The sequence below is a fragment of the Lithobates pipiens genome, unplaced genomic scaffold (genome assembly GCF_037356315.1).
Source record: "Lithobates pipiens isolate NorthernLeopardFrog02 unplaced genomic scaffold, aLitPip1_a1.2 Scaffold_22, whole genome shotgun sequence".
In the NCBI taxonomy this organism is placed as follows: Eukaryota; Metazoa; Chordata; class Amphibia; order Anura; family Ranidae; genus Lithobates; species Lithobates pipiens.
The window spans coordinates 134296633-134312562 of record NW_027507784.1 but is presented as its reverse complement, the minus strand read 5'-3'; the positions used below and the strand labels follow the sequence as shown (position 1 = coordinate 134312562).

The following is a 15930-nucleotide window of genomic DNA, read 5'->3' as shown; positions in this document are numbered from 1 at the left end:
GAGCCCATTGAATATTTTATTTTTTTGCCTCAAGCGATTGAATAATGACAAAAATTTTTTTTTTTTTTTTTTTTTTTTTTTTTTTTTTTTACACAAAGTTGTCACTAAATGATATATTGCTCACACATGCTATGGGCATATGTGAAATGACACCCCAAAATAAATTCTGCTGCTTCTCCTGAGTACGGGGATACCACATGTGTGGGATTTTTTTGGGAGCCTAGCCGCGTACGGGGCCCCGAAAGCCAAGAACCGCCTTCAGGTTTTCTAAGGGCGTAAATATTTGACTTCACTCCTCACTACCTATTACAGTTTTGAAGGCCATAAAATGCCAAGATGGCACAAAACCCCCATAAATGACCCTATTTTAGAAAGTAGACACCCCAAGCTATTTGCTGAGAGGCATGTTGAGTCCATGGAATATTTTATATTTTGCCACAAGTTGCGGGAAAATTACAAACTTTTTTTTTTTATTTATTTTTTTCACAAAGTTGTCACTAAATGATATATTGCTCATGCATGCCATGGGCATATGTGAAATGACACCCCAAAATAAATTCTGCTGCTTCTCCTGAGTACGGGGATACCACATATGTGGGACTTTTTGGGAGCCTAGCCGCGTACGGGGCCCCGAAAACCAAGCACCGCCTTCAGGCTTTCTAAGGGCGTTACAGTTTTGAAGGCCATAAAATGCCAAGATGGCACAAACGCCCCCCAAATGACCCCATTTTGGAAAGTAGACACCCCTAAATTTAGGGGTACACTAGTGAGACTAGGTAATAAATGGCGGGTGCCCTGAAACTATAAAAAAATAACTAACCAACCAGCGTCACCTGTAACCGTTATATGGTGATCACTGGTGAAAGGGTTAACTAGGGGGCAATCAGGGGCCTTTATGCGGTAGTATATGGGGGTCCCTGGCGCTATAAAAAGCTGCGGCGAACCTAAATACCTACCTGCCTAACTAGCGTCACCTGTGACACTAATACAGCGATCAGAAAAACGATCGCTTATTAGGCTGGGTTCACACTGGAGCGATGCAGGAACGCCACAAATCCGCGGCGGGTTCCCGCATCGCATGCCTCCCGGCGGCAGTTCACACTGCCCTATGCGAACTGCTGGGAGTGTCAGTGAAATGTTAATGACACCCCCAGATCAGTTCGCATATCGCAGTGCAATCTGCAAACTCGGATCGCATGGTGTGAACACCCATGCGATCCGATTCTGCTGCGGACCAAAAAAAGGGTCCCGTGCGAGTTTGCGGCGGGTGCGACACGAATTCAGCCATACTATCTGTATGGCTGAACTCGAATCGCACAGAGATCGGATGTGATTTGCACTGCAGTGCGGTGCGAATCACATCCGTTCTCAAACCGCTGCAATGTGAACCCAGCCTTAGTGACACTGGCGACGGGGGGTGATCACGGGGTTAAACCTTTATTGGGGGGGTTAGGGGGGTACCTTAGAACTAAAGGGGGCTAACCCTAACTGCCCTAACAGTTATTACAGTCACAAATGACACCAATGCAAAAAAAAAATGCAATTGGTGTCACTGTGACTGGGGGGGGGGGCAGGGGTAATTGGGGGGGTGATCGGGGGGTAAAGGGGGGGTGTGAGTGTGCCTGGCATGTTCTACTGTACGTGTGGTGTGTTGGTGCAACTCACCGATCCTCTCTCCTCAGTGCCGGAACGAAAAATACCGACACGGAGGAGAGATTACATCACTTCCTCTCCTGTGAGGAAAGGAAGTGATGTCAGGGAGCATTTCTATTTGTCGGGAGTGATCGCGAGGGGGTGGCCATGAATGAATGGCCGCCCCCTCATCCCGGATCGCTCCCGAACGAATGCCGACCGCCGCAGGCACCGGGGGGGGGGGCCCGATCGGGCCCCCCACCCGCGGGAAGGCAGGGACTTATATATACGCCCATATGCCTGCCCGTGCCATTCTGCCGACGTATATCGTCGTGCGGCGGTCGGCAAGTGGTTAACTGACAACTGCATGGTTGTGCGATGTTGTACCGAAACAAATTTTTTTCCCCACAAATAGAGCGTTCTTTTGGTGGTATTTGATCACATCTGCGGTTTTTATTTTTTGGGCTATTAAAAAAAAAAAAAAAAAAAAAAAAAAAGCAACGATTAAAGAAATGAAATGCATGTTTTACTTTTCTGCTATAAAACATTTCCAATCAAAATATGTAGAAAAAAAAAATCGAATTTCTACATCAATTTAGGACACTAAGTGACACTTTTTGGGGACCAGTGACACCAACACATTGATCAGTGCTTAAAAAAAAATGCACTGACACTGTATAAATGACGATGGCAGGGAAGGGGTTAATATCAGGGGCAATCAAAGGGTTAAATGTGTTCCCTATGTGTGCTTTCTTACTGTGTGGGGGATGCTGACACTAGACGAGACGAGATCTGTGCTTCTGATTAGTAGGAATCGCAGATCTCCCTCTTCCTCTGTGACAGACACGAATGCGCTTCAGACCAGGAAGTCTGAGCAACGCACGGGTAGGTTGTTTTGCGCAGCCGGGCTGCCCTGATGCAGCATGTGTGGTGGGTGGTCTGGAAGTAGTTTAAAAACGCCTTCCCTTTTTTTTTTTTTTATCTCTTTATGGAGAGACCTGGGGTCAGACCCCAGATCTCTCCTTTGGCCTCCAAAGCATCTGATCAAATCAAGATCAGTTTAATCAGATGCTTTGGTGGCCAAAGGATAGAGCCAGGATCTGATAAACCCCAAATCTCTCTTGCCTGTCATGCTTTTTGCTATTGCAAGGGGTGTTGTTCATCCCTTGTGATGGCAATAAAGTTGCTAAAAAATAAAATAAAAAAATAAAATGAAGGGACGGTCCTCCTGCAAGTAAAAATAAATTCCGCTTGCTGTGGGTGCACTCAGCAAGGGGAAGGGGCCAGAAGGGGGACCTGAGAAGAGGAGGATCGGGGGAGCTTTGTTCAAAACTATTGCACAGAGCAGCATGTATGATGTGTTTATTATTTTAATGGGGTTGAAAAACATGTTTTAATGCAGCAACGCTCCCGAGCCCCCCTTGTACTTACCTGAGCCATGAAATTTGCACGACGTGAAGGAGCACACCAGCTCCGGCCGGTGTCTCATGTCCTGATTGGATCGATTTGATGGCAGCACAGCCGTTGGCATTCATGTCTATGGACGCAAATGCTGGACTTGGGAGCGCGCCCGTAAGGTAACCCCCTCGGGAGAGCGCTTTTCTAAGCCCTTGTACACACGATCGGAGATTCTGACGGAATGTGTCCGATCGGAGCGTTTTGTTGGATATTCCAACTGTGTGTGGTCTGCATCGGACTGTTTCCGTCGGACCAAATTTTCCAACTTGCCGGAAATATTTTCCGACAAAATGCTCCGATCGGACATACTCCGATCATGTGTAGAGAATTCCGATCGGACAAAGTGCCACGCATGCTCAGATCAAATTCCTACATCAAAGCTATTGGCTACTAGCCTGAACGTAGTCCCATCGTAACGAAATGACGTCATCACGTTCTGAAAGATCGGATTTTCCGACAACTTTGTCCGACCGTGTGTATGCAACAGTTTCGGACAAGATCCGTCGGACAAAACCTGACGGATTTGGTTGTCGGAATCTCCGACCGTGTGTATAAGGGCTTAGAGGGTTATCTGATGTGTGGAGGAGCCGGGAGAACTGTCAGGGGGACTCCAGAACAGGGGGATCGGGGCCACTCTGTGCAAAACGAGCTGCACAGTGGAGGTAAGTATGACATGAGGTAACTTATGAGGTAATTATTTTTTTATTTTTTTTTAATAACAAATGATCCCTTACAATCACTTTAACCTCTTGGCGTCCGTGCTATAGCTGAATGACTGACCTGAATTTCCAGGAGGCCGTTATATGGCAGCCTCCCCTTTGCACGCTCCCCGTGCACCCCCTGCAGAGAGCGCATGGCGCACGCTGTAATCACCGAGACTCGGGTGATCACAGATCCGAGTAAGGGCCCGATCCCGTGATCAGCTGTCAGCCAATGACGGCTGATCACACGTGTAAACAAAAGCTCGGTAATCGTTTTATTTTATTTTTATTTTTTTCTCCTCACGCTGATAGCGCGAGGAGAACAAAAAGCCGATCCCAAGCTTATGTGCAAGGGTCATTGGTTCCAAAGAGGATGCCAATCGGTACCCTCATCTGTGCCATTCCGTGCTCCCTGCCATTTCCACCTATCAGTGCCACCCATTAGTGCCCATCACTGCCACCCATCAGTGCCACCTATTAGTGCCACTTCTCATTGCCCACAAGTGCCACCTATCAATGCCCTTCAGTGCTGCCGAAAATAAAAAATGTGTGTGTGTGTGTGTGTGTGTGTGTGTGTGTGAATTTTTTTATTTTTATTTTTTATTTGTTTAACAAAAAATAAGAGGTGATCAAATACCACCAAAAGAAAGCTGTTTGTGGGGAAAAAAAATGATAAAAATTGAATTTGGGTACAGTGTTGTTTGACCGCGCTATTGTCATTCAAAGTGCGACAGCAATGAAAGCTGAAAATTGGTCTGGACAGGAGGGGGGTTTAATTGCCCAGTAAGTAAGTGGTTAAAGGGGGGGAAAAAACAAACGAACAAAAAAAAACTTAAACCTTTAGAACCACTTTAAGTCTGATAATCTATACTCTTCAGCACCATGGACAGCCACCTTAGCAGTAGAGTATGCAGCCACTTATGTGACTCCTGATGATGATTTTCCATTCATTGTGGCTAATGATGGTAAATGTTACAGGAAACTCTGTATGAGATGCCACCACATTTCTGTTTATAAGCAAAGATTTCCCCTCTTCACATGTATCTGTTTTCACAACAAAGTATTTCTCAGACCAAGAGGGGACCCCATTCGGGGCAAGGCTGGATGGAAACTTTTCTTGGTATTTACTGTGGAAAGCAATGTGATCTGCGATCTAGACAGCCCGTCACATGTATTTGTGTGTGCTGTGGGAGGCTTACCACACAAGAAATAGATAAGAAGCATTATGTTGATTGAGCCTCTTGAAATACTCATCAATGTTTATTGGTAGAACAGTAAACGTAATTAACTTGTTTGTAAGAACTACAGCCATGCTCCAGTAAAATGAATCCTAATCCATATAATTTACACAAGCTATCCTTTGTAGAGAACTCTCAAGGTCATATGTAAAATTCAGTATGTCTCATTTTTAATAATTGTGATTAGGGATTTAAATGAAAATTCTATTCAGAATGGAAATTGCCAGTTAATATCAGCTTATGTGCAGTTTGATTTATTTAATTTTTTTTCTAATTTGTGACCTTGATAATGGCTAGTTGGTGTGAGGGATACAGAGAAGCAGAGAATTGTTAGATATAATACCCTGCTGTGTCCTGTACAAGCTTTATTTCAGTAAAGGACAAATGGGATGGTACATTCGATTTTTATCTGGAGGATGCACACAGAAACAAAAAAAATTGGCACAGGTGAAATGCCATCCGTTTTCTGGTTTCCTTGGTATTCTTTCTATTCTATTTAAACTAAGCTGATGTGACTTTCTGTGCCCCCTATGGTGTCCAGCAAAAAACAAAAGATAAACAATTGGGCATTTGCCTCTGACAATGCCAAGTGTTATTTTATCAAGATACACTGACATTAAAGTCATAATGCACCCCCACCAAAAAAAAAAAAAAAAAAAACGCCTATTGACAGCAGCATTGTCAGTCTGGGGAGAAAGTGTTTTGATGCAGATTTAGATGGACTAACAAAATTAAAGCTGAACGTCAGCTAACACTTTTTTTAACCACTTCAGCCCCGGACGATTTTACCCCCTTCCTTACCAGAGCACTTTTTGCGATTCGGCACTGCGTCGTTTTAACTGACAATTGCGCAGTCGTGCGACGTTGCACTCAAACAGAATTTTACTTTTTTTTCCCCCCACAAATAGAGCTTTCTTTTGGTGGTATTTGATCACCTCTGCGTTTTATTTTTTTATTTTTTGCGCTATAAACAAAAGCGCGACAATTTTGAAAAAAAACACAATATTTTTTACTTTTTGCTATAATAAATATCCCATTTAAAAAAAAAAAAAAAAAATGTTTTCCTCAGTTTAGGCCGATACGTATTCTTCTACATATTTTTGGTAAAAAAAAATGGCAATACGCGTATATTGATTGGTTTGCGCAAAAGTTATACTGTCTACAAAATAGGGGATAGATTTATGGCTTCATTTTTTTTTTTTTTTTTTTCGTTACTGCGACATTGTGAGGGACATATCGGACACTTTTGACACATTTTGGGACCATTCACAGTTACACAGCGATCGGTGCTATAAAATTGCATTGAATAAATGTAAATGTGACTGGCGGGGAAGGGGTTAACACTAGGGGGCGCTGCAGGGGTTATGTTCCCTGGGAGTGATTCTAACTGTGGGTGGAGGGGACTCGCAAGGAGGAGACCAATCGGTGTTCCTCTGTACTCGGAACACACCATGGTTTCCCTCTCCCCTGACAGGACGTGGATCTGTGTGTTTACATACACAGGTCCATGGTCCTGCTGTGTTCCCGGGCAATCGCGGGTGCCCAGTGGACATCGCGGACGCCGGGCACACACACCGGGTCCCGAGCGATGCCGCGGGCTCAGACCTCACTTTTGTATGTATTCTTTTTTACTTTTATTTGTGCAAAATCATAATAAATAGAACGTAAGGAAAACAAAACTGACAACTGTAAGTACCCCTGTTATTGTTTGTCTCAGCCCTCTATGCCACTTCTGCTGGGTTGCTTGGTCTGTTAACCACCTACCATCTGCAGGATTAATAGGTATAAATGATAGGTGGGCAGCGGCTCTCTTGTTCCGAGGTTGTCCCGTTGGTGGCGTGCTCTGTCCCTGGGACACTGCACATTACTAATCTTGGTAAAGAGTCGATGACAAGACTCTTTACCCATGTGATCAGCTGTGTCCAGTCACAGCTGATCACATGTAAATGAGGAAATGCCGGTTATCGGCATTCCTTTCCTCACACTGACAGCTTCAGTGGCATTTCCTCACAGGGGAGATCTGCACCGATTAACAGTGCCCATCAGTGCTGCATATTATTAGGGCCTCCTCATCAGTGCACCCCACGGCATGAGGCTGTCCCATACACAATATCAGATTTTCTGCTGAGTTTTTTTTTTTTTTCCCCCTTCAGATTTACCAAAACCATATACCGTATATACTCGAGTATAAGCCGAGATTTTCAGCCTCTTTTTTGAGGCTGAAAGTGCCCCCCTCGGCTTATACTCGAGTCATCGCTGTCTGCCCGCTCGATCAGCGTGTCGAGCAGACAGACAGCGGCCATTCTATCATTCAAAAGCCGCGCCTCCGGCTCCGCCTTCGCCTGTGATAGGCGGAACACTGAATTTCCCAGCAGCCTGTGTTCCGCCTATCACGGACATCGTATCATCCTCGTACTACGGACGAGGATGATACGATGTACGTGATAGGCGGAACACAGGCTGCTGGGAAATTCAGTGTTCCGCCTATCACAGGCGAAGGCGGCGGCGCAGCTTTTGAATTTTACAATGGCCGCCGAGGCGCCGACGAAGAGGGCACGGGACGGAGGCAAGGCAAGGCACGGCACGGGACGGGACGGGACGGAGGCAAGGCACGGCGGCGAGGCACGGAGGCAAGGAGGCAAGGCACGGGACGGAGGCTCGGGACAAAGGCTCGGGACACAGGTAGGCTGGACACACACACACACACACACACACACACACACACACACACACACACACACACACACACACACACACACACACACACACACACACACACACGGATGGAGACACACACACACAGGGATGGATGGATGGAGACACACACACACAGGGATGGATGGATGGATGGAGACACACACACACAGGGATGGATGGATGGATGGACACACACACACACACAGGGATGGATGGACGGACACACAGGGATGGACGGACACACAGGGATGGACGGACACACAGGGATGGACGGACACACACACAGGGATGGACAGGCATGTCTTACCCTCGGCTTATACACGAGTCAATAAGTTTGCCAGTTTTTTTGGGGGTAAATTGGGGGCCTCGGCTTATATTCGGGTCGGCCTATACTCGAGTATATACGGTAATATGATGTCAAACCTTAGGAGTTTCAATTTGTATGCAATCAGGCAGGCCCTCGCACTACATGGTTTTGGTAAATCTGAAGACAAAAATCTGCAGAAAATCTGATAGTGTGTATGGGGCTTAGGAAGAAAAACTACTTATTTTATAAAATTTTGTAACAAAAACGAAAACTTCTTTTTTTTTTTTTTTTTTTGATTCAAAATTTTTAGTATGGATTTTTTTTCCTCCAAAAATAAACCCCCCAGAGATGATTTAAATACCACCAAAAATGTTTATAAAAATTGTCATTCAAAGTGCGAAAACACTGAGAGCTGAAAATTGGCCTTGGCAGGAAGGGAGTAAAAGTGTCTAGGCAAGTGGGTAAGGTAAGCCAGTGCCTCACATTTAGCAGCAGCATTGGCAGCCTGCTGCTGACCCTCCTTTACCTGACCATTGGTCTGCCTATGAAGTCTACAGGAGTTGTGTACATACCCAATAGGCAGCCTTCTAGCGAACTAAAAGATCTCTTACAGCAGGCTGACAGCACTGCAGCTAATTTAAGTAGTGGATTGATGCAGTTAGCCTGCAACCAGAAATGCTCTTACTGGCATGATCTCCAGGTGAGAAACTATGCAACAGACTCACAAAAATGATTTGCTAAAGAAAACTGTATACAGTAAACCATGATGCCAAATATATTTAAAAAATAAAAATGATTTTGGGTTTGTTTAAAATGCAGCTATATATCACAAAGGGCTAGAGAGACTTTAAATATTAGATTTCAGGGTTGAGGATTAAGTTGAGGTTTGCAAACCATGGCCAAATGTCATATAACTATATAATACCTTTATAGGATATAATGGTTTGGCCAAGGGAAATATGGGACTTGGTGGTGAAAGAGAGGAAAAAGTAGACCTGGCGCTATACCTTTTTGAGGCATAAACAGTGGTGGAAATAAATAGTGTTGTGCTTCTTACAACTTGGCTTATATAATATTTTTGTGTCGGAAAATATATAATGAAAAATAAAAAATTGAGTAAACAAAAAAATATAAAAAAAAAAAGTGAAGAGTGAAAGGTGCACAATACAAATAAAAATAAAAATCTCAATGATCGCAAATCCCTTAATTTGGGGTTAGTTTAAATGTAAAATTACCACGTGTGAGAGAGAAAAAAAAAAATTATTTATTTATTGTAAATCTCTAATATTAATATGTGTATATAAATGCCCTTTAAAACCACACTGCAAAAAAAACTTCTACGTAAGTGCTTATACCAAAAATACAAATGATGAGAGAGGATAAGGTCAACCAATGACTCGCCAGTAAGCATGCGATTATATGAAGGCAAAAAAAAAAAAAAAAAAAAAAACGCTGATAAAAGTCCCAAAGAATATAAAAGTAAACTGTGCAGAAGATGTGTGACCACCAGTACAGATCTTCCCGGTGCGTGTGAAAAATAAATATTGATATTGCCCTCAATATTTTCAGGTGTAATCCAAGCCAAACAGCTGTTCATTCCAGGATTAACGGTGATCACAACTCCTAAGTGTCAGTTCATACAGACATGAACGCTCAGCATCGGTGTCAGTCCTTCTGACTGACTTATTCCAAAGTGTTAATATGGTGTTTAAATCCTCATCAGGAATACAGTGGCCTTGGATACTTGTAGGAACTATCTGTGAAAAGTCAGGAAGAAGGTGCCACAGCAAAAAGCCCATAGGTCCCCAGACAGTTAAATTGTTTAAAGGATCCATACAAGTCAGCTAAACTGCCATACCTATGTGGTGGATGGATGATTTGCAAGTCGGCTAGACAAGCTGGGCAATGGAATAGTACATATCCTTACCGGACATTAATCTTTCAGGTGGGTACATTACCCCCCCCCCCCCCGTAAGGCAACTATTCGCTTCTTGTGTCGTCGTTCCTGCTAATCAATACGCCAAATCCTCTGATCATAGTGGACATCCCTGTTATGCTGCTAAGACATTCCTTGGCTGTCTCCCCATCCCTGTCTTATTTTGGCTCCCTTCCGGAACATGGTGGATTTGGCATCACATCATGCTGTTGACATCAACGAGTTTCGCAGTGGAAATTGACACTGTCATACAAGTTGTACACTCAGTACTTTACATTGTAGCAAAGTGTAATTTCTTCAGTGTTGTCACATGAAAAGATAGAAGAAAATATTTACAAAAATGTGAGGTGTGTGTGTGTGTGTGTGTGTTTATGTATGTGTGTTAGCTGCTATATTATATTATTTATTTATGTATGTGTGTGTATATATATATATATATATATATATATATATATATATATATATATATATATATATATATATATATATATATATATATATATATATATATATATATATATATATATATATATATATATATATATATATATATTATATTCAAGTAGTAGAGCGAAAAATTTCTAGTGTTTGAATTTTATATATAACAACATATAGTTAACTGCTCTGTTATGTTTTTGCACAGAGCGGCCCCAATCCTTATCTTCTCGGGTCCCCCACTGGCACTGCTGTCTCCTCCCCTCTGCAGTGTGCCCCCATAGCAACCTGCTTGCTATGGGGGCACTCCTGCAGGCTTGCTCCCGAGCAGCACTCTGTGTGTTAATTGACACATACAGTACAGCTCATCCCTGTCCACCGGTCCCTCCTCACTGGCTGTGATTGACAGCAGCAGGAGCCAATGGCTGCTCCTAGTGTCTCTAAACCAGTGAGGAGAGCAAGCAGTGATGCTGCTCAGGTGCACGGTGCTGGATAGACATCAGACTCGAGTAAGTATGGGGGGAGGGAGGGGGCTGCATACAGGTTTGTTGGCCTTTAGAATCGCTTTGCGGTAAGTAACTTATTTAGTATCTGTTTTTCTGGTATGATAGATTAGTTTGTTGCTAATAAATGTGAACAGGATTATCACATGCAGTATAAGAACCAAGGCAACAAAACTTTGCATACTCCTTTTTTGTGCTGAAAATTCTTGTGACAAAAATCTAGTGCTCATACACCAAAAACATCCAATTCACTTTTTAAAAACCAAATTGTACATACAGCGTAAAATGGTTTGATGGAGTGTGATTTACAGATGATCACTTTTACTAGTATTGCATAGCTTATATCTTTCACAGCGCACAACTGATGTGTAATAAAGCAGTGCATTGAAGAACATGACATCAGATTTTAAAAAATAGATCGGGAGAGAGAAAAAAAAAACATTTTGATACAGAATATGTAAGATGTAATGTAAGACTATCTTTCAAAAAGGCTAAATTTTGCAGTTAAGGGTTTATTTAACCCTATTTATCTGGTAAATAGTTACCATAAATTTTTTTGTTTTTAAGTTTTATTTTCTTTGTATGAACAGTCTTTGTTTTGCTATCCCTTCTTATAGACAGTACTTCTTCTTCCTTCTTCTTTTTTTTTTTTTTTTTTTTTTTTTTGGAAAAGGCAATTTAATAGACCTGTGGGTTATGGTTGACGTAAATGTGAGTTGATTAAGTTTATGTGACATAATATATAGATGTCATAATAATGTCCTATTTTCACAGGAGAGCAGAAAGAATGATGAAGGGTTGGAAACGGTCTTTATTGTAAAATATAAATGCCAGTAGAGCAGGGAAGAGGTTAAAGTATATTCATTTTACTCCGGCTCCTAGTTTCATTTGTAGGTCCAGCATTCCTGCTTTTTTGGTCAGGTCTTTTCAATTCCCCTACGCAAATTATGGTTTTCACTGAACCGTTTGTATTTTTGATTAACATTCACAGTCACGGCTGTAGAAAAATGAACATTCTTACTCAGCAAGACACAATTTAACCTTCAGATTGCTGTGAAATTTTGAAACATTTCATAACTGTCTTACTATAATATATTTTCTAATTTAGGTAACTTACATTTTAAATGCTTAAATCAATCTACAAGTCACAAATGTCCTGAACATAATTTTTTTATTTCGGAAATTAACCGCTAGGTTTGCCTTGTCTGAATAAGTTAATTTTCCATCACTTGATGCCCTTTTGCCCTTGTTTACAGATCCCACCTGATGATGACTTCAGCTTACCAGATGGAGATGAGGACCTTATAAGAGCAGTGCACACCATTGAAGAACAGGCTGAAGATCTTCAGGTTAGTATAACATTGTTCATTCTCTTTCCAGCAGTGTCTGCATACAAGGGACTTCATTTTTTTTAAAGGGGTCCTTAAAGTGGATATAAGGTGCACATTTGGGAGACGGGACACATTGTTATCACTGAGTAACAGTAAATACCTTAACAAAGATTCTCGTAGCAGACGTAAATTCAAAAATAATTTTCTAATGTTTTATATTGACTTTAACCCCTTCCTGTTGCTGAGAAGGCGGAGGTGGGCATTCTGATAATGTAACCACTGTGATTAGTTGTGAGTGGTCACATGATCGAAAGCTCCCAATTACAAGTCTGCATCGGGAGCTTTCCATGACATTTTAGTTACTGTGCTCTTAGTGGGCAGCAAACACTCTCAACACAGAAAGCCGTTCCTGATAGACTCATATATACATTTGTTCTGCGTTAAAGCCCACCCTCCCAGACGCTGTGTACAGCCTGAGGGAACCGGTTAAAGTTTGAGATTTTAGTCATAGGCTTAACATTTCTCTCCCCCAATCCCCCCCACCCACACCTTTAATCCTAGTAACCTTACATTACAGCCTTAAAATCAAATACACTGGAAATAACCTCTCATAACGTTGTCTCTTGGAGAAAACACTGTTCTTGGTTGCCATCGTGGTCAGTTAGCAGACAAATGCACTGGTCGTGGGAATCTATTTTCCTCTTAATAAGATGCTGTACACAAATTACATATCTTTTTGGCTTATGTAAAAAAAAAAAAAAAAATTTCTCTTGTATTCACTGACTGACACAGCTTCTTCTCTTTAGACCATTGGGTTGTTATGCCACCTTCAGGAGAAGACTAGGCATTACATGTTAACATGTGATAATAAAACTATCCCTTAGGTAACAAGCCCTCAGCATGCTACTGCAGCCTCAGTTTTATTTATCTAGTGAAGGACCTAGGAACCCTGACTAGTCCAGAAGCTTGGCTTTTTGCGCAAGATGATAGATGCTGTGATCTGATATCAACATCCGGCTGGGTGACAGGCTGGATACCCTTATGCTTGTAGTCTCCCCAGCCTGGCCATTGAGCATGTGCAGACCAGAGCTCTGCGCTGGGTCGGCCACAACGAAACCTCCAGAGGTGGTCATGAGCTTTTATGCTCCGGGGCACACATATGACCGGGCTACTGATGTCTACGTCAGTGTGCCGAAGCCAGAAGCCACCCTGTACTGATCAGATAGTGGGTCTGTTATGGAATGTCTCCCAGCTCTTCAGGACTGGCAAGTACAGCTCTCCCTGCCTCGGTGGGGCTGGGCATTCCCTGGGAGGTCAATTCGGGGGTCCCTCACCTCCCTCTCTTCTCTCCCTGTCCCTATCTTCTCCCCCCTCCCTGTGGGGGATGCTGTGTGTGTGTGTGTGTGTGTGTGTGTGTGTCTGTACAGGGGCTCGCATCTGGGGGGGGGGGGGCTGTGCTGGCTGGCTGCATCCTGAGTCCTGTTTCTCATATCCCTGGAGGTGCCTGTGAGGCTGTGCCTGTGTCCCTTGCAGTGCTGATCACCGCCATTTGTTCAGCTCTGTCCCTCATGGTTTCAGCATCAGCGGCCATCTTGGGTGTGGACAAGGCAAAGCATGCTCTCCTGTGCTTCGGCGGCCATTTTCCTTGTGATTTGTCCTTATACTGGATGCTGGCAGCCATCTTCTAGAAGCCTGAACACATTTTCAGCGGTTTCAGCACCATTAGCAGCAGCTTCCACTGACACAGAGCTGCTCCCTCGGCACCTGGGAGCCAACAGAGACCACAGGCACCTCTTGCTGGATAGCACAGAACCCTTCAGGGTGGTGAGTCCTGCAGGAAAGAGCACCTAAGCTAGCAGCAGTAAGGGTGGGACTGCCACTGTCCTAAGTCCCCTTCGGGTGGCAGACAGGGGAGGGTCAGCATAGCTTCAGAAACTGGTGTTTCTTCCCCCGAAGTTTAGGCAATTGCAACTGGTTTGCCTGCGGAATGTGCTGTGCCCTTGGACGCCTTGTCGGCGGTCCTCAATTCGTTTGTTGCCAAGATTGAGGCGGTGCATGGGCGCAAGGTGCTAAAAAGCATCCCCTGCCCCCTCCTCTGGGGAGAACTCAGACACAGACTTTGACCCTGCTGAGGCTGGTGACCCCTGCTCTGTCGTTCAGATAATGCTGACCAGGACCGTTCTGACAATGAGGACGAGTCCCCGATCCAGGTCCGTGCGCAACACAGCGCTTGTTGGAACACTTATCACAGCTGTGTGTGATACCCTGCAGATTCAGGAGCCAGACGATACCTCTGCTGATGTAGCAGTCCCTTTTGGGTCCTGTAGACCAGCCATTTACCTAAGGTGTTCCCGTATCTGACTTATTTTGACAAGTTCATTTACAAGGAATGGGGTCGACTGCAACGGACCTTTCGGTCCCCAAATACATGCCACCGGTGGTAAGAGTAGCCCACTCCCACAGGCCAGGAAGGCTGAGGAGCCACGCCGTAGGCAAGGGCCCTCTTTTTCCGCTCACGAACTGCTTTTTCGTCTGCCCGGAGCTTTGGCTAAACGTCTCCAGCCCGACAGGACGACCACGGAAGGGCAGAAACGTCTCTGGAACCGCAAGCCTGAGAACAAAAGTGCTACCGCATGAGGGTTTGCCCCCACCCATGACTCTGGTAGGGGGTTGCCTTTAGGAGTTTGCAGCCTGGTGGTCCTCTCGACTGTCCGACCAATGGGTCTGCGATCTGATTTCCTACGGCTACAAGATAGCTTTCCTCTCTTGGCCTCAAAACAGATTCTTCCCCTCCAGCATATGCGGTCTCCCGGCTCATTGGGAGGCCCTCTTGGGGGCAGTAGGGGACCTGCTGAATCGCAGAGTGATTGTACCTTTATCCATATTCGGAACGTTTCCAGGGGTTCTATTCAAACATGTTTGTAGTTCCCAAGAAGGAAAGGGGTACGTCCAATCTTGGCTCTAAAAGCCCTCAATCACTCTGTGAAAGTGCAGAGGTTCAGAATGGAATCGGTTCGCTCAGTAGTTGCTGCACTCCATCAAGGGGACTCCCTGGCGTCCTTAGACATCCAGAATGCGTACCTGCAAATACCCATATTCCTCCTCCATCTAAAGTTTCTGCGATTGCAGTCGGGGGAAGCCCACTACCAGTTTGTGCCTCTTCCTTTTGGGTTGGTATCAGCCCCCCCGAGTCTTTACCAAGGTATTGGCTCCTGTGTTGGCGTTGCTACAGCAACGCGGGATTACGATCGTGGGTTACCTAGACTATCTCCTCCTGAGAGCTTCTTCCGCCTCAGAGTTAGAAGAGGATGTGGTGAGCATTGGGTGGCTGTTGAACCTAAAAAAGTTGGTGATAGTACCAACTCAGCGTTTGGAGTACCTAGGCTTGCTGCTGGACTCCAGGGAAGCGAGAGTGTTTCTCCCTTCAGACAAGCTGCAGACTCTCAGAGCTGCGGTAAAACTGCTGATGAACCGCAAGTGGTCATTGCTGCGCTTCTGCATGCGAGTCCTGGGACTCATGTTGACCTCCTTCGAGGCAGTACCATATGCCTAGCTCCACCCCAGAGTCCTGCAGAAGGAGATCTTAAAAAAACGTGGGACAGATCTTTCGTTGTGCCTGGATCGACGGATCCAGGTGAGACAGTAAGTCAGGGGTTCCCTGATCTCGTGGCTGAGGTGCCCGGTGCTTCAGT

General features: G+C 44.4%; 1 protein-coding gene across 1 annotated transcript in view; it reads left to right on the top strand.

Annotated features, from left to right (window-relative positions):
- Window positions 1-15930, top strand: part of SPAG16 (sperm associated antigen 16) — a 1450443-nt gene that overhangs the window by 27298 nt on the left and 1407215 nt on the right. Inside the window, exon 3 of the mRNA XM_077448331.1 lies at window positions 12164-12256. Within this exon, the coding sequence (XP_077304457.1) occupies window positions 12164-12256 (93 nt within the window). The remainder of the gene's footprint in view (window positions 1-12163; window positions 12257-15930) is intronic.